Below are 21,575 nucleotides of genomic sequence, written 5' to 3'. Positions count from 1 at the left end.
AGGATTTTGTTTGCAGGCTGATCTTCCAAGGTTTCTGTAGCTATTTAAACAGGGTGGCAATATGAGCAGAGTACTAAAGTGTAAGCAGTGAAGGGACATGAGGTCAATACCAGATAAATCTGAGCAGAGACTGTACAGGCACTTTAGTTTACACATGGCTCAGCTACCTCAAGGGAAAGTGGATGCGCCCACATTCGAGTCTCCCACCCTCCTCCAACGGAAACAATTTATCCGAGAAAGGGAAGATGTTTTCACTCAGAGCAGTCAACTCTCTTCGACCAGATCTGAGAAAGTTCTTATAGAAATCTTGTACAAAAGCTAAGGAGCAGCACCCAGTAACTGACAGGATATAAAACAATGACCCACTTGGACCATCATCAGCTTCTCTCTTCCAGCAATGCCATGGCACTTCTAAGGCCAGCTGCCCGAAGCAAGAAGCCTGTAATAAAAGGCATGAATGCTGATTGTTTAGTGCTCTACTCACACCAGCTTAAAATAGTCACAGGCCAAAAGCATACTCCAGTTTTGGACAGTGAATGACAACATGGGCTACAAGGCCAATTAGGTCAAATTAAAATATACCAACAGAAAAGAAATAAACACTGGTAAACTTTGTCTGGGAGGTAAAGAGAGCTCTTGGAATAGAAACTTGCTACACAGCTTCAAATGCACCCATATCATTGCTTTGCCTTCTTGTTCCAGAGAGGCTTTACTTCATACGAGGACAGGCTGCTCTCAGAGGAGTGTCACAAGGGCCACCACCTTCAGGCCTCGGGTGCTGCTGTCTGAGGGATCCTCTGCACTCAGTAAAGACAGGTGATTTCAAAGTGACTCACAGCACATCAATGAAGGTGCCACTAATATCCATATTACATCCAGATTTACTGTGTTTGTTGTTTTTTAATCAAAAGAGGCTAAGGGAGGGATTAATTGCACTGAATTTGAATTTAGCAGGAAAAGGAAGATGCTATTGTTAACTCAGCAGCAGCAGGCTCAGCAGTGGATAATGGTGAGGATCCTGCATATCCAGCTGTAGCCGTGTTGTGGGTGCATGTGAACAGAGGAGGCTTATGGGAAGAGCTGTTAGCATGGACAGCTCAGGCAATGGAAATAGAAACATACAGAAGCTAAATTAAAAATATGCTGAAACTCAGGAGTGTTCTGCAATGGCTAATTGGCAATTTGACATTCATTTCATTCCAGAAACTGAAATCAAGTGTCCCATCATGAGGTCCAGTGGTAATGGAATGACTCAGAAGGTTCACTGTTCTTCACACACCTCCATGTTTTCAGCACTGCTTTTGCCCTCCTCCCCTTCCACAATGAACATGATGTGCTGCCATCATCCTGCAGCAGGGTTTACATGGACAGAAGGGTTTACATGGACAGATTAGTAACATAAGGCAATTCCCCCAGCAAAGCTCTAAGGCAGTTCAGGAGGTAAAAGTTGTGTTGCCAATGTCTCCTGTCACTAATGAGCTACAGAGTGCAAAAGGAAATGTGCTACTGAGGCATTGTGAAGTTAGTCAACATCGTGCCATCTGCTACACATAATCTCAGGTTGCACGTCATCAGCGAGGCATGAATTTAAAGAAGGCTCTAGCCTGACATTTTAGTTCTAAATTGAGTACATTTAATCCAGTAGTCATTGAAGGACAGCAGATACTGTCCCAGGGCACCTTCCTAGCAACCGCTTCTTAATGCACAACAGTGATTTATGTTTATGATGTCAAAGGATATATATGATGATGATGATCCAAATGTTTCCCCCTTCTGTACTGTTGGCTTCACTGCCTGATAACTTATTAAAAAGCTGTAAACAGATTGATTCAAAGGATTTTATGACTTCAAGGAAAAAGTTGATAAGCCATAAAAAGGGTAAAAACAAAATATGAGCAAAATAAAAGCCTGAAGGCCAGAGACTGTCCCTGTAGAGCCAGTAGAGAGCTTGTCCCACGCTCCTCCAAAGCACTGTCAGCAGAAACTCCCTGTGTGCCAAGTCCCTCTTGCTGTACTGGGTACTGCCTGCTGGCCCCATGTCCCAAGGGCTGGGATGGTTCCAAGGATGGTTCCCTCTTAGACAGAGATGTGCAGAACATGGGGATTCCATCCTACACATTCAGCCCACCTATTTTCAGTGAAAATGACAATGAAATTTCCAAGAACTGCCCATCCTTTCAACATGCGCAGGTAAAAAGCAAATATCAGACAAAAGATGTAGTTAAGAAGGAGAGGCTGAGTGGTATCATCACTCTCACACCAAAAACCCACACAGCTGGAGGAAACAGAACACATCTGTCATAGAAGAAGCCAGCTCTCACCATGGGACCGAAACTGGTTTCATCCTTTCTTGTGCAAGATTGCTCCCACCATAATAGGACTTGCAATGCTCACATTGCCAAGCAGCAGGCGGTGGACTAGTAAAGCTGGAGGCAATGAAGAATGAATAATCAAGCACCACAGTACACCTTAGAAAAATATTCAGCTTCTGCAAATGGCAAGGAAGGGGAGTTAATAAAACTTCACTAGAACTTTATACAATGCCGAAAAAGCTCAAAGAATACAAACCCACAGCACATGATATTGCAACGTTGTCATGTAACCTTAATACAGAAACCCACAGTAACCCCTGCGAAGAATGTTAAATATTAATAATGGCTCCCAGCTGCTACTGCTACATAATGGGCTTATTTTGATGAGGAAGATGTGCACAGCTTAAGTAATGTGCACCAGTTCAGATGATCCTACTTTCCTTTTGAAATTCATGCAAGACCCTCTCTCCTTGCTACAATTAATTAAAGAACCCAGGGCTATTATTCTTAAAAGGCAGGATTTGTCTCTGATCTTTGTCCTACATTACATCTTTTTTTTGTCAGAGGTTGCAACACGAGCAGAGGTGGATGGTTTAGCTTGATACACGACTCATTACCAGAGGGCAGCCTTCTTTTCCTCCGTACTGTCCTAATTAGTGTGAATCTGCCCGCACAAATAGCCCACAAGGATAGGGGTTTTCATTGTTCTCTGTCCTACATCAGTGCAACTATTATAAATGGTAATGTTCCTGGCTTGCATCATCATAAACATCGAAGTTAGGAAATGCTCAGTTTCCTTTTATCCTTTACTAAGCAAGCTTGAGCTTCTTTACTGGCAAAGTAGGTGATGAATAGCTGACCACTAACAGAGTGATTAATTAGCCAGAAGGCATTCTCTTCTCTACTTGTTTTGCCATTAAATTATATGGCCACCTTAACTAGACTGAGTTGATACTGATTTCTGTTTTAGAAGATTGTTTTAGACTACAGCTGACTGTAGTCTGCTGACCCATATAATATTTAAAATAAATCATGATCACTGTGCACTTACTGATCTAGATATGAAGAATTTTCAATTATAAAATGGCAGCTAGACATCCAATACTAACTAGAAGTAACACAGACATAAATACAGTTGGTTATTTAGAAGATTCATCATGAAGCATTACTAAAAAGAAAACCCTCATCCTCAGAAATTCAGAATGATGGAAGAGGCAGTAAGTTCCTAGACTTAATGATTCACTAGAACTACCATTAACTACTGCTCCATGAGTAAATATTGAAATACATATTTACTGGCCTTAACCAATTCCTCTCCAAAGATTTTATGTAAAAATGGAAAACTAGTATTATCTAGGTCTGAACATATCCCTGAGGAAAAAAAGGCAGAAAGGGACTTCATCTTTTTCAGACTCAGCTCTAAGTAAGCCTTAGGTCAGAATATACTCCATTCATCTTGGCTGAGCTTTATGAAATTAAACCTTACACCTAAAAAGTGTGCTTCTAGCTGCTATAGTTGCAGCAATAACCTCCCAAAGGTAAAATGAGTAACAGATGTAGCAATGTCTGCAGCCACCCTTGGGACAACGACTCTGAGGAGTGAGCTCCTCTGTCCCATGTTAGTCCGATGAGCGTGGAGTCCACCCCTCAGATATGTGACTTCAGTGAGCAAGAAAGGGGTTTGGACAAGTACAGCTCCTTGAAACTGGGAGCTGCTGTGGGGAAAGAGATCACAGATGCAGGAATAAGGAAACAGCAAAGACAGAAGAGAGCAAGGGGAAAGGAAGAGGAGTCAGTAGTGCCATGAGGCTCCCTGAACAGAGAAGGTCACGATCACAGTAAAGTCAAACTAATTGCCATGTAGCCCCTGCCCATCAGCAAATACCAATGGCCATCAATAAATTGCTGATTGAGAGATCAGGAGGCAAACCTGGGGAGCTGAGAATCCCAAGGCTATAGCAGGAATTCTTTCTAATGTGGCAAGTTCAGTGTCCTGACACTGAATGGTCACAGCTTGAGGGGTAGGGAACCCTTCCCTCTTTCTGCCTGCTAGAGGACCTCCACTTGTCTGGGGTCAGACACAATTTTTAAAAATGACGTGTCATTGGCAAGACACTTCTAGTTTCTTCTGTAACTTTGAATGCAAATTAGAAGATACAGGTGAAAATGGGTTGCCTAACTGAAGCTCTTGCTCAAATTTCTAACTCAATTTTTGGTTTAGAGGGTATTCACTTCGTGTAGAAAAAAAAGGCAGTCAGCTAATCAGATCAAGTGTCTTGGCAACATCCCAGATTCAAATGTTCCTCTGGCTATAACAGGGATTTTGAGATAAGAAACAAACATTTCCACAAATTGCTGACACAAAGAAAGGACAATCCAGCAAGTTCAGAAGAAAAAAACCTCATCTACCCTTGCAAAGGTTCATTTCTAAAATAAAGCTTTATATTAAAATATCTGTGGTATCTTTATACTTCTGCAAGGGATGCTTCTGCTGTTCCCAGAGTTGTGACGGCTGATTGAAAGTGTATTGCACATTTTCCATACAAATAGAGTTTAAGATAACATTAGAGGCAATAAGACTGTCTAATATTAGTGTACCTGTCAAGCACATTTCCAAACTAATTGATATTGCATGTTCAGCTCATTGTATCACTAATGTTAAACAACATTTCCATTTTCTTGAATTGCAGCTCCCTTTTACTAAAAGCCATTTTAGCAGAAGTAACTGGTCTCAGTAATTCCAGCTTTAGGCAGGTATCCAGATGTTTGTAACTTCCATTAACCGCCCTGAGGAGGCTGAAGCTGATCAGACAGAGTAGATGTTTTTAATAAATGCTGACCTGCAGTTCAGCTCTTTGCTAGGTGGGTCATGGCTGAAGTGCTGATGCAGTTCTGCAGATCAAGTTCTTTCACAAGGACTTGAAAGCACTGAGACGTCACAGTCTGGTGCTTGCTTTCTATAGCTGGTATAAACTCAACTGGACATCCCCAGGGGAGCCTCCAAGTTCCCAAATATATTGTAGACTGCAGAAAAATCGGACTGAAGCTTTTCTTGCCATCAGTTTAATCTCTTGTACGGCTCTGGTCTGTCTATGCATTGCCTACAGCCCCTCTGTTCAGGATTGTCACACTGGATTCTCATGTGATGGTGAGGTGCTGATGTGTCAGTCCTAATCAGCAACTTGTGTGTCTTGCAGGGCAACTTTTGTGTTTTCCTAACTTACATCTGGAAACTTGTGGCCAGATTAAAATATTTGTGAGTTCTGTCTTGATTTTTGCACTGTATTCATTAAAGAGACTCCATGACCACCACTGAGCATAATCTGAAAACTACAACTAGGTATTATGAAATAATACCAGAAAAAAAAAAAATGACACCACACTGGTGTTACACACACACGCTTCCCAGAATCCCAGTCTGGTTGAGGTTGGAAGTGACCTTTGAGTGGCATCTTTTCCAACCACCCTGCTCCAGCACAGGTTCCTAGGGCAGGCTGCTCTGGACACTTCTTGTTATTTTGGTACGTATTATGTCTGTACAGGATGCACACATGTGCACCATCTATATATGACACAGTTTTTGCTAGAAAGCTCCAGTTCTGCAATAATGGATCACCTTTCCAAGCCTACTGTCAGGTTTCTCAGTGAGAAGTACTCACTTAGAACACTGTCATTGCAATCAATTTTAATTCCAGTACCTAAAGGGAACTTATGGTGAAGATGGGGCAAGACTATCTGCCAAGTGCATGTAGTCACAAGACAATGGGGAACTGGTTCAAATTGTAAGAGGGTAGGTTTAGGTTAGATACTAGAACCATTTTTTACTGGGAGGGTAATGAGGCACTGGAATGAATTCCCAGGTAAGTTATGGATGCTCCATCCCTGCAGGTGTTCCAGGCCAGGTTGGATGGGGCTTCGTTCAATGTGATCTAGTGGAAAGCATGCCTGCCCATGGCAGGGGGTTGGAACTGGATGGTCTCTAAGGCCCCTTCCAACCCAAACCATTCTAGGGATTCTGTGATTCTAAGTCACAAGTTATTTTCCTCGAATGAATTTTCCCACGCCATACCGTTTCAATAAATTTGGCATAATGAGACTTTCATATTTGAGCACTTTTGCCCAAAGTCACTCCTTTGTACACTCTCTCTGACGGACCGCACTACCGAGTCTGCAGCAGGCGCTGGAGCGTCTCCAGCCGGGGCACTCAGTGCGGGCTCCCTCAGCAGCGCCTACAGAGCAATGGTGCGTTCCTGCTCCTCCCGGCCGGGCTCAGTCAAAGCCCCGCTCCCGGCCGGGCACACTCCGGGCCCCGCTCCCGGCCGGGCTCGCTCCGGGCCCCGCAGAGCCGCAGCGGCGCGGGGCGGGCGCTCCCCGCGCATGCGGCCTCTCGGCGCCGGGCGGGGCTGCCGGGCCGAGCCGGGGCTTCCGCCGGGGCCGGGCCCGTGTCCGGCGCGCCGGGGGCGGCGCGGGGCCGGTGCCGGAGCCGGGGCGATGCCCGGGGCGGCGGCGCGGGGCCGCGGGCGCTGAGCGGGCGGGAGCATGGCCGAGGCGCTGCGCCAGGAGCCGCCGGGCGGGCCCGAGTCGGAGGCCGAGCTGTCGCAGCGGCTCGCCCGCACCAAGGCCCGCTCGTACGGCAGCACGGCGAGCGTGGCCGCGCCGCTGGCCGAGCGCTACGTGGAGCACCGGCTGAGCGCCGGGGACACGCTGCAGGGCATCGCCCTCAAGTACGGCGTCACGGTAAGGGAGCACCGCCCGCGGGCCCGGGAGCGGCGCTTAGAGCCGGAGACTGGCCTGGGTTGGAAGAGACATTACAGATCATCCAGTTCCAAACCCCCTGCCGAGGGCAGGGACACCCTCCACTAGACCAGGTTGCCCAGAGCTCCATCCAGCCTTGAACACCTGCAGGGATGGGGCAGCCCCAGCTTCCGTGGGCAGGCACCGCAGCCTGGCGGCTACGGCTCCGGACAGCAGGCACAGTTCTTGGGCCCAGAGCCGCGAGATGACAGCAAAAAAGTTGTCCCGTAGGGCATCTCCTACACACAGTGGCAGGAAACGGTGTGGGCACGGTGTTAGTTTTAGTTTCGGTATTAAAAAGGCTGACATCAGAAGTTACGGGCTACCCGGAGGGGTCAGCACGCAGCGCTGGTGGCAGAGGGCTGGAGCTGGCACTGCCCGGGACTGACGTGGGCTGGGAGCCTGGGGAAGGGACACACACCTGCTCCCACCCAATAACCTTGTACTCCCACAGCTGTTCACCACTACACTCACTGATTCACTCAGCAAGAAAGTTTATTTCAGTAAAAAATGCTTAATGGTTTACACCAGCCTAGGACATGCAGAGTCCAATAAAGTCTACCAGCAGTCTCTTCTACCATCATTCCATATGGAGCAGAACTCACCTACCCCACCTCATTCCCACTTATGTGGGGCCCATATTCCAACGTGCAGCTTCACTAGTCCCAAAACAGAAAATTGCTCAAGGCTGAGCAGCTGATGAGTGTGGCACTGGTACAGCCACTTTGACATTAGCTGCAAACAGCACCTTCCAGTTGGGCTCTTTCTGGAAGAGCTACACTGTAGTCATGAACTATTAGGTTCTGACTGGAGTAGCTTCTTTGCCTTCTATTGGCCTGCAAGATCTACTAAAACCTTCCATCACCTTTCAGTCTTGGATGTGAAAAAAGTTGAAAGTCTAGTTCTCTTCTCTTTTGAAAGACTGCACCGCTTTTGACTGATTCTTGTTGGCAGCAGGGTTAATGTCACTGGTCCACATTAAAGTAAACTTTTGCTCACTAAGAGGGCAAAACAGCTCGCTGGCTGTTAGATTTTTTTGCTTGTTTTTTGCAGGACTTTCCATAATGGACAAAGTCTCTGGCCTAGAAGTTTTTAGCCATGTTATTCTTCTTCAGAAGTGTTTGCTTACTCCAATAAATGAAAAATACAAACAAATCACTAAAATAGTAATGTTTAGAAAAAAAGCCATTCAGCAAAAAAGAAGTTGTGAATCAAACCTGTACAAACAGCTCTAAGTTGTAAACCATAAACTTTGTTTATAATGTGAGTTTGATAAGTTTTTGCTGTGCTAATGATGTTAGATATATATGTTGGGGCTTTTTCCAAATATCTTATAATTTGATAAGTGTTCTGCTTAAGAAGCCAGATCTGCATCCTTATAGACTGCATTTGAAAGAGGTTAAACTGACATGAAATGCCCCTCAGAGCAATGACAAATGCAGTGAAATCAGCCTTTGTGTTTCTGTTTTAATGGGTTTCAGCCCAGGGTAGGAATGTATGCAAACACATTTGCTTTTAGCAAAATGCAGACTGTTGTGTGTTCACACAATGACAAGGACTGACTTCCCCTAAAGAGTGCTTCTGTTTCTTTCGTGCATAGTGTATTCTTGGCTGGAAGAGAGTTGTAATGGAAACATCAGAATTATCTTTGGCTGCCACTGCCTCCAGTATTACTGGTTTTAGAAGTTTCCCCTGTGGTTTTCCTCACTGGGAATTGCTTTGTAGCCAGAGACATCCTGTCCAGTCCCTGCCTTTGCATGACTTGGCATAGAGAGTTCAAGATAGATAAAAATACCATGCTGGGGAAGAGGGGTGGTTTGCTTGGCCTCATCCTCTGCCCTTCATCCCCTCCCCTAGATACTGTCTATTAGTCTTTACAACTTGCATTTGTTGTATTTTCCTTTTAAGTAAATTAACACTAGGAATTCATGTTTATGGTTCAGCCAATTTATGGTTCAGTGCAAGTGCTGTATCCCTTTTCAGGGGAGAAGGATGAGGACTGTATTTCATTGTCAGTAAAAGTAGTTTTGATTAATTAGTTCAGCACCAGTTTACAGCTTCAGTTAAAATATTAAGCATGTGCTGAAGCTTTTGCTCTTTCACTATGATAGATTTGTAGCTAACGGGCATAACTTCAGTCTTCCTAGCACTAAAAGAAGAAAACTTTTGTTAAATCCTCTCTCCATACACCTCTGAATGTACAGAGTCACACCGAGTTGTAGGAGTTACACTGCACGTATGAAGTAACCTGCTCAGGGCTGAGGGATGTTCTTTTTAGAACCAAGTACTTTCCTTTTCATTTTTGCTCCGTGCAAAGGTACAGGCTTCCAAATGCTATGAACTGCATTTTGGGAAGAAATAACCAGAGGTAGAGTTACAGTGAAACAGGAGAGAGAATAGCAGTGTATTGCATTATTTATCAGCTATTGAAACATCACCTTCCAACTCCCCTTCAGTAGGATCTCAGTTTTCGCCTTCTGTATTGTATTTTTACAGAAAAGCTCCAGGTATTATTTTAAACTTTTTTTTACACCCATCAAGACAGACTTACAGAGCTTTTAACAATTGACATTTACACTAGAGCCATTTGAAGTCTCATGACTGAGTCAGGTAAAGCTTCCTTTTTGCCCTTCAAATGGTGCTCTGTATTAGTAACAGTAACTAGTAACAGTACTAGGAGTTTTAGTTCATTGGCAGGCTATTCCTGTGAGCTTGCATAGAGACTGCAAGACTTCAAGGAAAGCATCTTTAGGTAGTGCAAGACTTTGGAAAAAGTAGTATTGTGGAGTCAAATGCACACAAAGCTAGGATGTTAGTAAGGCTGAAACAGAATATGCACTCTGAAATAATTTTGAATGCAAACAGATTCTTTCCTGAAATAATTGCTGCTGCAAAGAAAGTAGAGATCTACTTTTAACTAAAGGTTGTATACTACTTCAGAAAGTTAGTGTTTTATACTTTGCCAAAACCTAATAACTTATATTTTTTTCTATCTTTTTCAGATGGAACAAATAAAGAGGGCAAACAAACTGTTCACTAATGACTGTATATTTCTGAGGAAAACCCTTAATATTCCGGTTATATCAGAGAAACCATTACTGTTCAATGGACTTAATTCACTGGAGTCTCCTGAGAACGAAACTGTTGACAGCTCCCCTTCTTGTGATGAAGGACTAGTGGCAGTTCAGGAAGAAAGTAGTTCTTCTCCCAGTCCCCAAGAGCCTGACAATCAGCCCACTGCACCAGAAGAATTATCTGCCAAAGATTTCCTACAGAGATTGGACTTGCAGATTAAGTTATCCAAACAAGCAGCCAGAAAGCTAAAAGATGACAGTGTCAGGTAAATGCCGCTTTTGGTGTTAAGCAACTTAATCTCACCCTGAAGGCATTGTAGTCTAAGCTGACCCCTCTTTGTGGGGTCTCAGACAGCATCTGTGACTTTTGTCAACAGCAAGTGCCTGCTATTCTCATGCACCAGATAGATTCAGAGCAGGTGCCTGCTATGGCAGTTAGAAAGGCTGCCTCACAACACATTTTTTAGAGAATACAAATACTATTTCATAAAAGCCAGAAGGCCAGGATTCTCCAAGATGTCTTGCTGTGTAAGTAGACAACTATTTAAGCCAAAACAGTGTTTGGTAGAGTGCTAAGCAAGGGCCTGTGAGGAAGCTGATTGTGTGTAGGAAAGTATGATTCTATTTTTCTTCTGTCCCAAATTGCCTCATTGTGTAAATATTCTTCATGAGGCAGTTTCAGTTAAATTTTCTTATCTCCTTTCCCTATGCAGTCCCCCATTTTGTGGATCCACCTATGCAGACTTCATCTTTTCTTCAGTATTTCCACAGCCAGGAGTTCCCACATATTCACTTATAGAAAAAACAGTACTTTGTGACCTCTGTGCCACAACAGCGGCACATATCCCCTCACATATGTAGGTATCCTATGAAGTACAGAAAAACTCAGAACAAGACTTCAGTAGTGTTTGTTTTCCATGTCCTTGGGATAAGCTTCCTCAGCTTGTTCACAGTCAGTCTCTTGGCTGGCTGTCTGCCTGTTTATTCCCTGCAGAAATCCCCTCAGTGGGGGATGCTGAGGTGGTCCTTCTCACAATTAAAGGTATGATTGCAGGGGACTGGTACTGCTTCTCTTACCAGAGAAGCTGGAGAGGTTATGCCTGCAGATATATGCTTTGCTTTTGCAAATTTGTTCAGTGCAAAACTTCACCCACTATCTCAGTTCACTTCACATACTCTGATTTTGAGGGCAAGCAGAAGGTAGCCTTTCAGGACCAAATTTATTGAGTATATATTTGCATAATTTCTTTAAGAAATTATTTCAGCAACTTTAAAACTTTGTTCAGCAGACAAAAGTTTGAAGGAGAAGAGTATAATGTATTTAGCTATTGGACAAGCCTATCCCCGCACACAACTCTCCATTGCTAGGACACTGGTTTAGAGTCTCAGGGAAGGCTGGAATGCTTTCACATCTTGTTATCACATCTGTCAGTTACTTCCTTTTGAATTGGTTGCATGAAAGGAAAAATAGCTGTTTGAGCTCAGAACCTTCTCTGTGCAAACTCATCCACTTCCATTGTTATATTTGAAGCAACATAGAGCACCTATCAAAATGTGCTGCTGCTGACTTTGAGATCATTAGATGTATGTACCTACCACAGATTAGAGTAGGTGTTGACCCAGCAGTTAAACCGCATAACAGGAAACCACAGCCCCTGCCAGAAGAAGGCAATTTTTTTAACATCCCTTCAACAAAATAACATGCTAATTTAAAGAAGGAAATTCACTTAGACCTTGCGGCACCATGAACAGAGCCAATACAGTGGAAGTGACTGCACAAATATACACTGCTGCCACTAATACCCATTTCCAATACTGCATCAGTTACAAATTGGGAAATGGGGACATGGTACCTCCCAAGAAATAATGTATACAGGAGGATGAGTTATTTTCCCACCTCCTGTTCAGATTTAGCAGGTAATTCTATTTTTGTGTTTCCTAATTCATCTAAATTGTATGCATGCAACAGATTTTTATTGGTCAGGATGTTACAGGAAGCATGAAGCACAGAGCTGCAGGCAGTCTGCTGAGTAGGATGTTGCCCAAAGCTTCTGAAGAGAAATATCTTCCTGTGCATCTGATAGTCTTCATGTTCCCTTCTACATCACTGCCCCTGGCTTTCAGTTATGGCTCACAAAAGCCGTCCTTGCCTTGTCCTCTCCGGCACAGTTGGAAAGGACAGACCCCTTTGCAGTCTGGCAGAAAGGGGCAAAGGACCAAAGTCAGTGTTTACTCTGTAGAGAACAGGAGTAGAGAGACCATTGCCAAAAACCTCAGAGATACTTTTTAGCTGTGTACCATCAATGGTATATCTGGGTCCAGACTGGAAGGTGGCAACATTCCTTACCGTGCTCCAGCAGCTCCCCAGAAGGCACCTGTTCTCCTTCCTGCCCAGTCCTTTCGTGTCCCTTGCTTGGAGCAGGAAGCCTTTGGAAATTGGACAGCCATGTTAATAAACCTGCCTCATGAATATGCAAGTTTCTTATTCTTAGTGAAAACCATTTATGAAATTAGAGTGCTGTTTCCAGCTGCTCTGGCCTGTATTCAGGTTTCCTTGTCAAGGCCTGCTTAGAATTTGATGTGCCAACACTGCTGAGTACTTCCGTGCCTGCTTGAGAGTAACAAAGGAGCACCTGGAGTTAGTTAATCCACTGCCACAAGAAGGGACACTGGAACTCACAAAACTGCAAGCAGAAGCAGACTATCAGTTCATGAACTTAAAGAGCCATAAATTCTCACCATACTATGAGCCTGATTTGACAGGTGGTGAGAACCACATCTACAAAATTGCGCAATAATTTTTCACCCTCATTGGCTGTCAGCTGAGGAAAGAGATGCCTCAATAAAGGAGACTGACTGTGGAGAATCCTTCCAGACATCCCAAAACTAACAACTCAGATTGCTGCCTTATTTAATTGTGCATTCTAGAGGCATCCAGGCATTTGAATGTACTTGCTCACAGTCAGGTGTCCTTGCTATTACAGAAGTGGTTATTTGTGGCCTAATGCACACCATAGCTTGCAGGAGACTTCTTTCAGTTCCAGTAACCCAGTGGGCAAAGCAGCAACAGCAAACAGGAAGAGACAGCACTACAGAGTGTTGTAATGCTGTGCTGTTCCTTTTCCATCCCCTGAAGGAGAATGTTGCTATGACTTACCACTTTGCTATTTTAAGCATCTTAAAAGTGAAGTAAATTGTTCGATCATTAAACATACACACACTGCCGTGGTGGTGCTTGTGGGTCACAGACCAGAGCTACTACTACTATATAATATTATTTCATATAAAGCTCAGCTTGTTTTTGAGGCATCAGAACAGACTTTACTTGCTAGGTATGGTTCTAAGATCTACATGAGTATTATTTCCTGGTCGTTACCCTGGTTTGGGGTAGTGTTGCAGACCTCCCAGAGCCTGGCACTGCAGCCTGGGACAGAAGAGCAGAAGCTGTTCTTGCAGAGCAGTTCCAAGCCTTGGTCAGAAATGTACTTTGCACATTACACCGATCACTGCTTTGCTTCAGTTCCAGCATAACATACATCCCTGCCCTGTTGAGAAGCCCCTCAAAGCTGGTCATTACCCCAGTGCTGGCCTTCTGCCCTCTGCTGACAGCTGCCACCCGTATCTGAGGGCACCTTGCACAAGGGAGGTGGGGACAAACATCCTATGCAGTGGTTTTGGTACTTGGATGTCTGAAGGCTGGCTAATATAACATCATTATTTCAGCTCTTCAGTTATCTGTGTTCACCCATAATTAACTCATTTCAGTCCAGTGTTTAGCTGTTGCCATGTCAGGATGGATGGTATTCCTATAAGGCTTTGAAGATGAATGAATGAAAATCTGATTCTAGCAGCCTTTGATTAGAAGGAAAGTCTTTCTGCTGTAACTCTGCCACATTTTATTCTCCTAAAATGGGAAACAACAAAACTAAGCAGTACAAAGTAATTACCAGTGTAGAGCATAGAAAGTAAGTTTCTCCCCCACTGGAGTCTAAGCTCTGAAAATAACAAAGTTCTCCTTCATCTTCACACAAGCTAGCAGGAAATTGCTATTTGCAAATAAGTTCATCACAGCCGTTGCTCCAGAAGGACATATGTTGGGGCTTCAGAATGTACTCTTCTAAATACTTAGCTTTGGCCAAGCTGTTATGGTTGAGTTTTACAGTCCTGCAGTCCAGTCTTACAAGCTTGGTATGTTGATAGGTTTCAATTCTGAAAAAAAGCTTTAAATGTCTTGAGAGAATTTATAAGTAAAAGTGGTTTAGTGCTTTTTCAACTAAACATGATTTATTTGCTTTCTTACTTCACTGTCATGCCACATATCATGGAAAGCTTGTGCAAATGATATGTTATTAAACTGATAGTATTCCATGGCAGTTTTGGATGCAGAACTGGATATAACTGAGGATATTATTTAAACATACACAGATCATCTGCATTCTTGGTACTGGGTTGGTAGCATCACTAGTGTAAATAGATGTAGATTTGTAAGGAAGGAAAAAAATCTCAATATTACTGTAACCACACATCCATAACACTGTCATAACAACCACTTTCATCCCAAACTTGTTTTTTTGAGATTTCTTTCAAGGCAAAAGACATACGGCTTTGGCTTAAGATGATAACTTTTCTGGTAAGACAAGTGCAAGTTACTCTGCTGTTTGGTTAGTTTGTAGGGTTCTTCAGTTCTGTTTTGGGGGGGTTATATGAAATTTAAATTGTAGATAAATAATCATGTTTATTAGGGAAAAGTCTTCATGGTTTTGATACTGAAATATTTATTTTTTACCTTATACCATTATTAAACTCTTTGAATTGCTGTACCTTTGTGTATGAAGGTACATACAATATTAAAAGTAATCCTTTCACAGTGTAGCAGCTGTAAAGTCCTCTGTTCTTACCAAAACACTGAACTTGGCAGCAGCTTTAAGGATGGACTCTCAGGAAAAAAACTTCGAAGCTTCACTAATACAAAGCAATGACCTTTGGGGAACTTGGCATCCTTGATTTAGTACTGGATGCTGCACTGCAATAGGTTTGCATAACCCCTTTTTTTTAAAGGCAATATTGTCAGGTAAACAGTAGGCAGACTGATTTTCCTGAGGATGTTTTAAAAGCAACATTGCTTTATCCAGTTATTGCATTAACAGTAGCACTTGAGAGCAATTCTTTTTCCTAAGAAAATCCAAGTGATCAGTCTCAATGGGTATTGATGCAAGGGAAGTACACATCAGGAATAGCCTTGCAGCATCAAGACACCCACAGCTATGATGAACTGCTCCTGTTCTTGCTTCATTTTGTCTGTCTGTCCCTCCTATCATTCAGAATGTTGAAACAGACCTCTAACTAGGCTTTACTTTTTTAAAAGAAGAAATTAAAAGCAACAGTGCAGGAACTTCAGCATGCCCTCCACCTTGTTAACCTTTAAGTTTTCCTTAATGATATGATCAAGAATGCTTTTAAAAATACATTCTGATGTTGTTGAACTTGCACAGCTTTACTTGATTTCAGCATTGTGTTCTTGACATCTCAGGAACTCCAGAGATTGTAATTACAGTATACTGCAAATATTCCTGTTAGGCAAGGCAGGCATTGCCTATTTTGGTAGACTAGGAAAAGTGGTCACCTGCATTTTCATTCCAGTTTTACTGTTGAGACATGGTATGCTCCTGACCTGATGATTATGATCATTTTCTTTTTAGAGATGAGGAGAATGAGGAAGGTCCCTATGCAACTTCTTCCTATCACCAGTAGAAGACAGCTGTGATGGCCTGAAAACTTTCCATCAAATCAGTTCTTACAGAACTAAACAGTCAATAATTCAAAACCCAAGTCTTTTGGACTCATCCTCTTGATGTACTTAAAAGAAGTCATGAATGGGTAATTGCACTGAAATTATGACCTCTTCTGCCTTCCATAGGTTAATGTCCTTATGCTATATCAATAAAAGGTTTAAGCCTTCCAAAACTAGCAATGGCCTTTTTACCCCTTCTGTGCAAATTGTAGCATGGTAGCAACTATATATCCCTGAGGTCACCTTTATGCAGGATGTTGATCTTTAGTAAAGGTTTTGTAAATACTTGTTAAAGTGAAATCTGTTTTAAGTATTTAAAAATATTAAATAAGTTTGCTTGTAAATGACAAATTATGAAAGTAATAGAAATTTACTTATTCTGCAAACATAGGCAAGTTTGCTGTGAAAGTTTTGTCTACTTCAGGGCTGCAGAACTTGCCTGTGAACCTCGTGTGTGTCTGTGTGTGGTTATGATATATTCCTAGAAAGGGGAATTCAGCTTGTTTTGATTAGTTAAAGCCTTTTTGGTTAAAGAACTGTTTGCATATTGGATTTCTACTCATAAAAGGGACGAATTACGCAAGAGGGCTTTTTTGTGAGATATGACATTGTGTGTTCTTGTGTGCAGTTAAATTTTGTGTGGTTTTAATTTAATAAAATACAAAAAATACTGATGTGTGTGTTCATAATGAAGTCAGCTTGGTTCTAGCCTGTTTTTTGGGAGGAATGGTTTGTCTAGTTTCACAAGCTATTAGATACTAATTTCAGGGTAAATAATGTCTTTACCCTGTCCATATAACTCACCCTCCTAAGGGAGACCTGCAGGAGCTATTTGCCCTAGTTGTGCAGTCTGTTAAGATGCGTAAGAGGCACACTGGCAAGCCTTCCCTGTTCTGACAAGAGGTGCCAGTATTCAGTATTCAGGTGGATCCCATCTGAAGCCCAGGGAGGCAGAGTGCAGCCCTGTAATCACTGGTTCCCTAAGTTAGGGTATTAGCAACTTCGTATTAAATATCCTGTATTTTTTCCTCAAGTATTCCATAAACTTCACAAAACTCTTGTTAAAGATTTGTGGGATCCCCACTGCAACAGATGCAATTTCCTATCTTTTATCTCATCGGTATCATTTCCTTGAAGCAAAACCCTTCTGCACTATATTAAGAGGGGGACAATATGGAAAGTTTCATTAATTTACTAAAACCAGAAGTAAAAATTCAAAGCTCAGCAGGAATTGGTATTTCCCTAGAGCTGGCAGGAACTCAGAGCCAGCAGGCTCATTCAAATCAACTCTAGCTTGTCCTAAAGAGAAGGTCTGCAGTGGCACACAAATTAACAAGAACAGAAAAAGCTTAGAGTTGAGAAAAGGAAGTTCTGATTTTTCTTGAAGAGACTGGTGAATTAGTTTTAGGTCTTGTATCTTTCTTAAATTGTATCTATTCCTTATAGGATTGTAACTTCTGTTGTTGTCAGTTAATTTCAGTAGAACATTACAAAGCCGGAATGAACTTTTCCAAAGGCAACTCTAGCTTCAAGCTCAGTTATATTTATTATTCCACAGAAAACTGTAATCCTTTTCCACCCAAGACCTGCTGTTGTGATACCCGCAGTGCTCCAGCACAGCCAAGCTGAGCAGGTCAGAGCAGCTCCCTGGCACAGCAGCACTGCACCCCCTGCCTCGCAGACTGGGCTGCCCACCCCCTGGGCAGCCACAATTCCATCGGGCCTTTCCAGAGCGGGGCTGTGCCTGTGGGCTGTGGGACCTGCAGGACAAACAGCGTTTGCAGCCCTTTTCCCTGGCAGAAAGCTGCCACACAAGGGAGGAAGCGGCCTGAACACACCAGAGCCCATGGCTGCACACCCATCCCCTCAGACAGCAGTGGGCACACTGCAGATAATACATGATAATACACAGATACCTGCCCCTGATAACCCACAGAACCTCTCCTCGCTGGGAACCCCTCCACAGCCACACACAACGTGACACTGTAAAACCTGCTAACCCCTGGCACCCCTCATAACCCCGGGGGCACAGAGCTGCATTTCCTGTGTTTAACTAATGCCTTTTCCTGCTTTTCAGGCAGATTAGATAGGTAGCTAGGCCATCACAATCCCTTGGGCAAATCCACAGACTGACTGCCTGGGTTTTATGTAAAGGTAAAATGCTCCTGGGAATTGCTTTGCTGTGCCTCTGTCAGTTCCTTGCACCCCTTCTGTGCCATGAGCCCCCCTCAGCTCTGTGGGTGTCACACACAGGGCCCTGAGGCACCCCCAGCCTGCTCAGCCCCAGGACAGCTGAGCACATGAGGGGAAACAGTGCCTGGAAATTGTCTGTAATACCCCCTGAGCGAGTCAAGGTGGGGCTTTACTGCTCTTACAGGTGTTCTTAAGGCTCTGAAATAACTAATGTTTTAATATCTTGATTTACATTTTCATATTATTTCTTAGCAAAGTGACATATTTTCCTGTATATTTTATGTATTTTTATTCATTACCATGTATATTTTGCTTCCTACTCTGTTTTTATTCTTCATACACTTGTAGTTTCATTCATGCTTACATATTTTTACCAATCCTGCAAGGTGTGGTTTAGGGTGGGAATAGAGCAATGTCAGGCTGAAGTGAAGCAGATAAAATCATGTTTTGCAGCTATTTTGTGCTGAGGAACCTGCATGTTTGAAGTTTTATTTTTACACATTTCTTCAGTCAAAGCTTGAAAAGTCAAAACCTGGGCAGGCTTGGACAAGGATCTTTTTAAGTGAAATATGTGGGACATACTTGGTAAAAAAAATTCATTTGGGACTCGGTTTCAATGCGTCTGGAGCCTACTAAAGCCCTGTGAATCCAGTTAACTCAGCCACCAGGTGCTGTAGCTGCATGTAACATTCTCAGAAGGGCATCCCTGTAGCACCCCACCCCTTCCTGCATGGCAGTGAGCTGCTGTGGATCCGTGGTGCTGGACAGCCTCAAAAAGCTGGGCAGCAGATAGAAAAGATGCATTTTCTTTGACACACAACAGCAGCCTTGTACTGCTTCTTGTACTTTAACCCCAGCTGGCAGCTCAGCCCCTCACAGCCCCTCACTCCCCCCACAGAGTGATGGGTAGAGATCACAAGGGGGAAAGGCACGACACTCACAAGTTGAGATAAAGCCAGTTTAATAGGTAATGCAAAGGCTGGGCATGAAAGCAAACCACTTGAAAAATTCACACTTCCCATAGGCAGGCAGGTGTTCAGCCATCTCCAAGAAAGCAGGGCTCCACCATAAGTAAGGGTTATTCAGGAAAACGAAACAAACGTTGTCACTTTGAACACCCTCTTCCTCCTCCTTCCCCAGCTTTACACACCGAGTATGGCACCACATGGTCTGGGACATCCCCTGGGTCAGCTGGGATCAGCTGTCCTGCTTGGGTCCCTTCCCAGCTTCTTGTGCACCCCCAGCCTCCTCAGGGATGGGGAGAGGAGCAGGAAAGGCCTTGGCTCTGTGCAATCTCTGCTCAGCAGGATCTAAAACATCTCTGTGTTATCAACACGTTTGTGTTCCAACACAGATCCAAAACACAGCCCTATATTGGCTATTGTGGAGAAAATAAACTCTACCCCAGCCAAAAGCAGCACACTAATGTAGCTTGTAGTAAAGTGTTTAATAAAGTACAGTATCAGAAACAATAATCTATTAGAAAAGCTCAAAAGGTGAATACCATATATATTGTACTTGTTACATTTTCAGTGATAATTTAGAGGTGAAGGATTTCTGAAGGATCCAGAAGAGATAGAAACAACACAGAAACCGATTTCTGTCAGTTTTGGAACAGAGATGTGGAGTTGTTGAAAATACCTTTCTCACCAGGAAGAAAGCAAGCACTATGATTTACTAATTATGGCTAAACACACAGCAGTGCATGTCAAGTCCTAATGTGCTTCAAGTGTTCCCTGCAAAATAAGGACTGATCTGTGGTGCAGGCTGAAACTTGCGTCACTGGGTTTGATTTTATTTCGAGTAAGTCACAGCCCTTTAGGAATGCAGGGTGATTCATCAGGCTGGCTGTGTTTCACTCTCTGGTTCTGAAAGGTGTGATGTACTGATAGATGTTCCATGTACCCGCAATGGAACCAGTCTTTGAAGCATTCAAGTAACAAGTTTGGTGGGCTTGGGCAAGATGGAAAGTGAATTTAGTTTGAGGAACCATAGCTGTGATCTCTGGTCTATCTGTCAGAGGCTCGCTCCATTCTCAGCTACTCATCAGGCTGCTCCAATTATCTCCATGTGTACCCCCAGGGATGCACAACAGCAGGGGAAGCACAGAACAAGTCCAAGAACGTGCATAACCTGAAATACAATCAGGTCATACCCATTGTTGGGTTTCTGTTTTCCTAAGTTATGTCACTGATACTTTGTTCAAGCTATAAAATTTGCAAAACTGAGAGGTTAAGAAATACCACCACACCCTGTTCATAATCACTGCTCACTAGTTGATGACATCTGCCCTTTAGTACCAGACTCATGAGAGGATGTAAGAAACTAACTTCCAATGAAAATTTAAATTATTCTTATACTACTCATCATATTGACAGGAGAAGAAAATTTAGGGTCTTTTTTAAAGTAGTCATTGGGGAAGGACAGTTTATCCCTTTTTTGTTTTTTCAAGTGCAGATTCTAGGTCACTACCACTTCCCCAGCTGTAAAGGTTTGTGGTTAGTTACCATCTTCCTGATTTCTGTCATAAATCCAAATTTGGGAAACAGTTTGCTTTTCCCATGTGACAGACACATAAGAAAGGAAGTCAGAAGCTGAGATGCAGCTGAGATCTATAGGGACATAAAGAAATTCAGATCTTTGGAAACAAATAGCAAATAATAATAAACAAATGAGGGGGTTTAGATAAGAACAAATACACTGATTTAAAGTAACATTAATTATTTTTTCCTAATTATTTTCTCTATAGAGTTTCTAAGGGACTATTTGTCAGAGGAAGCTTACATTGATTACATTTTTGAATACAGTTTCTACAAAAAAAAAATAAATCACCACTAGTGACTGATACTGCAATTCAATGACTCATGTCAGGATGTGTATGAGCAGGCAGTGATGATGTATTTTGTGGATGCTAAAAACTCACTGGCTAATATTTCATCAGTTTGCAAGAAGTTATGCTGTCAGACCTCAGTGCCATCACATTCACTTAATACTGATTATCAATAAATCTCAGCTGACAATTTACGTTTTGCAGGGATTCCAGAGTTTACTTCAGTTGGCTGAGAAACATTGCTCAAATCTCCTCCTCTTTAATCTCCAGCTGTGAGGAAGGAAATGACCCTAGGAGTGACTAAACCCTTACAGAACTTTGTGCTGTGCAGGCAGTGCTCTGAGTCAGTATCTCCATTCACTGGCAGGCAAATTCCAACCTCAGCATCAGATAACATTTTTTAACTGTATCAATCTTAGAGATATCATAAGTTTAAAAAAAAAATCGGAGAAGGGATAACCTCAATTATGAATGAAGAATCTGTAAGTAAAGAGTACAGGGCTTTCCTGGAGTTCCCCTACTCAACTGACTGCAGGTGATAGGTCTGAGGCCTTACATCTTCTGGGACTCTTTGAAATTTA

At 42.9% G+C, this 21,575-nt stretch overlaps 1 protein-coding gene across 1 annotated transcript; it reads left to right on the top strand.

Moving 5' to 3' along the window:
• The first annotated feature begins 6,691 nt into the window (after positions 1-6,691).
• LYSMD2 (LysM domain containing 2) lies at positions 6,692-16,641 on the top strand. Its single transcript, XM_058847140.1, has 3 exons — positions 6,692-7,049; positions 10,109-10,446; positions 15,880-16,641. Exons 1-3 carry the CDS (start codon positions 6,852-6,854, stop codon positions 15,929-15,931), a joined length of 588 nt encoding a protein of 195 aa, XP_058703123.1. The 5' UTR covers positions 6,692-6,851; the 3' UTR covers positions 15,932-16,641.
• Positions 16,642-21,575: the final 4,934 nt, after the last annotated feature.

This window comes from Poecile atricapillus, chromosome 11, assembly GCF_030490865.1.
Source record: "Poecile atricapillus isolate bPoeAtr1 chromosome 11, bPoeAtr1.hap1, whole genome shotgun sequence".
NCBI classification, from domain to species: Eukaryota; Metazoa; Chordata; class Aves; order Passeriformes; family Paridae; genus Poecile; species Poecile atricapillus.
The sequence above is the reverse complement of the archived record's forward strand: the minus strand, read 5'-3'. Positions and strand labels throughout refer to the sequence as shown.

What these genes read in the sequence shown, in the direction of transcription:
- LYSMD2 (XM_058847140.1), top strand. Translation starts at nt 6,852, where the DNA reads ATGGCCGAGGCGCTGCGCCAGGAGCCGCCGGGCGGGCCCGAGTCGGAG. An exon ending in CCCTCAAGTACGGCGTCACG is followed by an intron (nt 7,050 to 10,108) that starts GTAAGGGAGCAC and finishes TATCTTTTTCAG; the next exon opens with ATGGAACAAATAAAGAGGGC. An exon ending in CTAAAAGATGACAGTGTCAG is followed by an intron (nt 10,447 to 15,879) that starts GTAAATGCCGCT and finishes TTTTCTTTTTAG; the next exon opens with AGATGAGGAGAATGAGGAAG.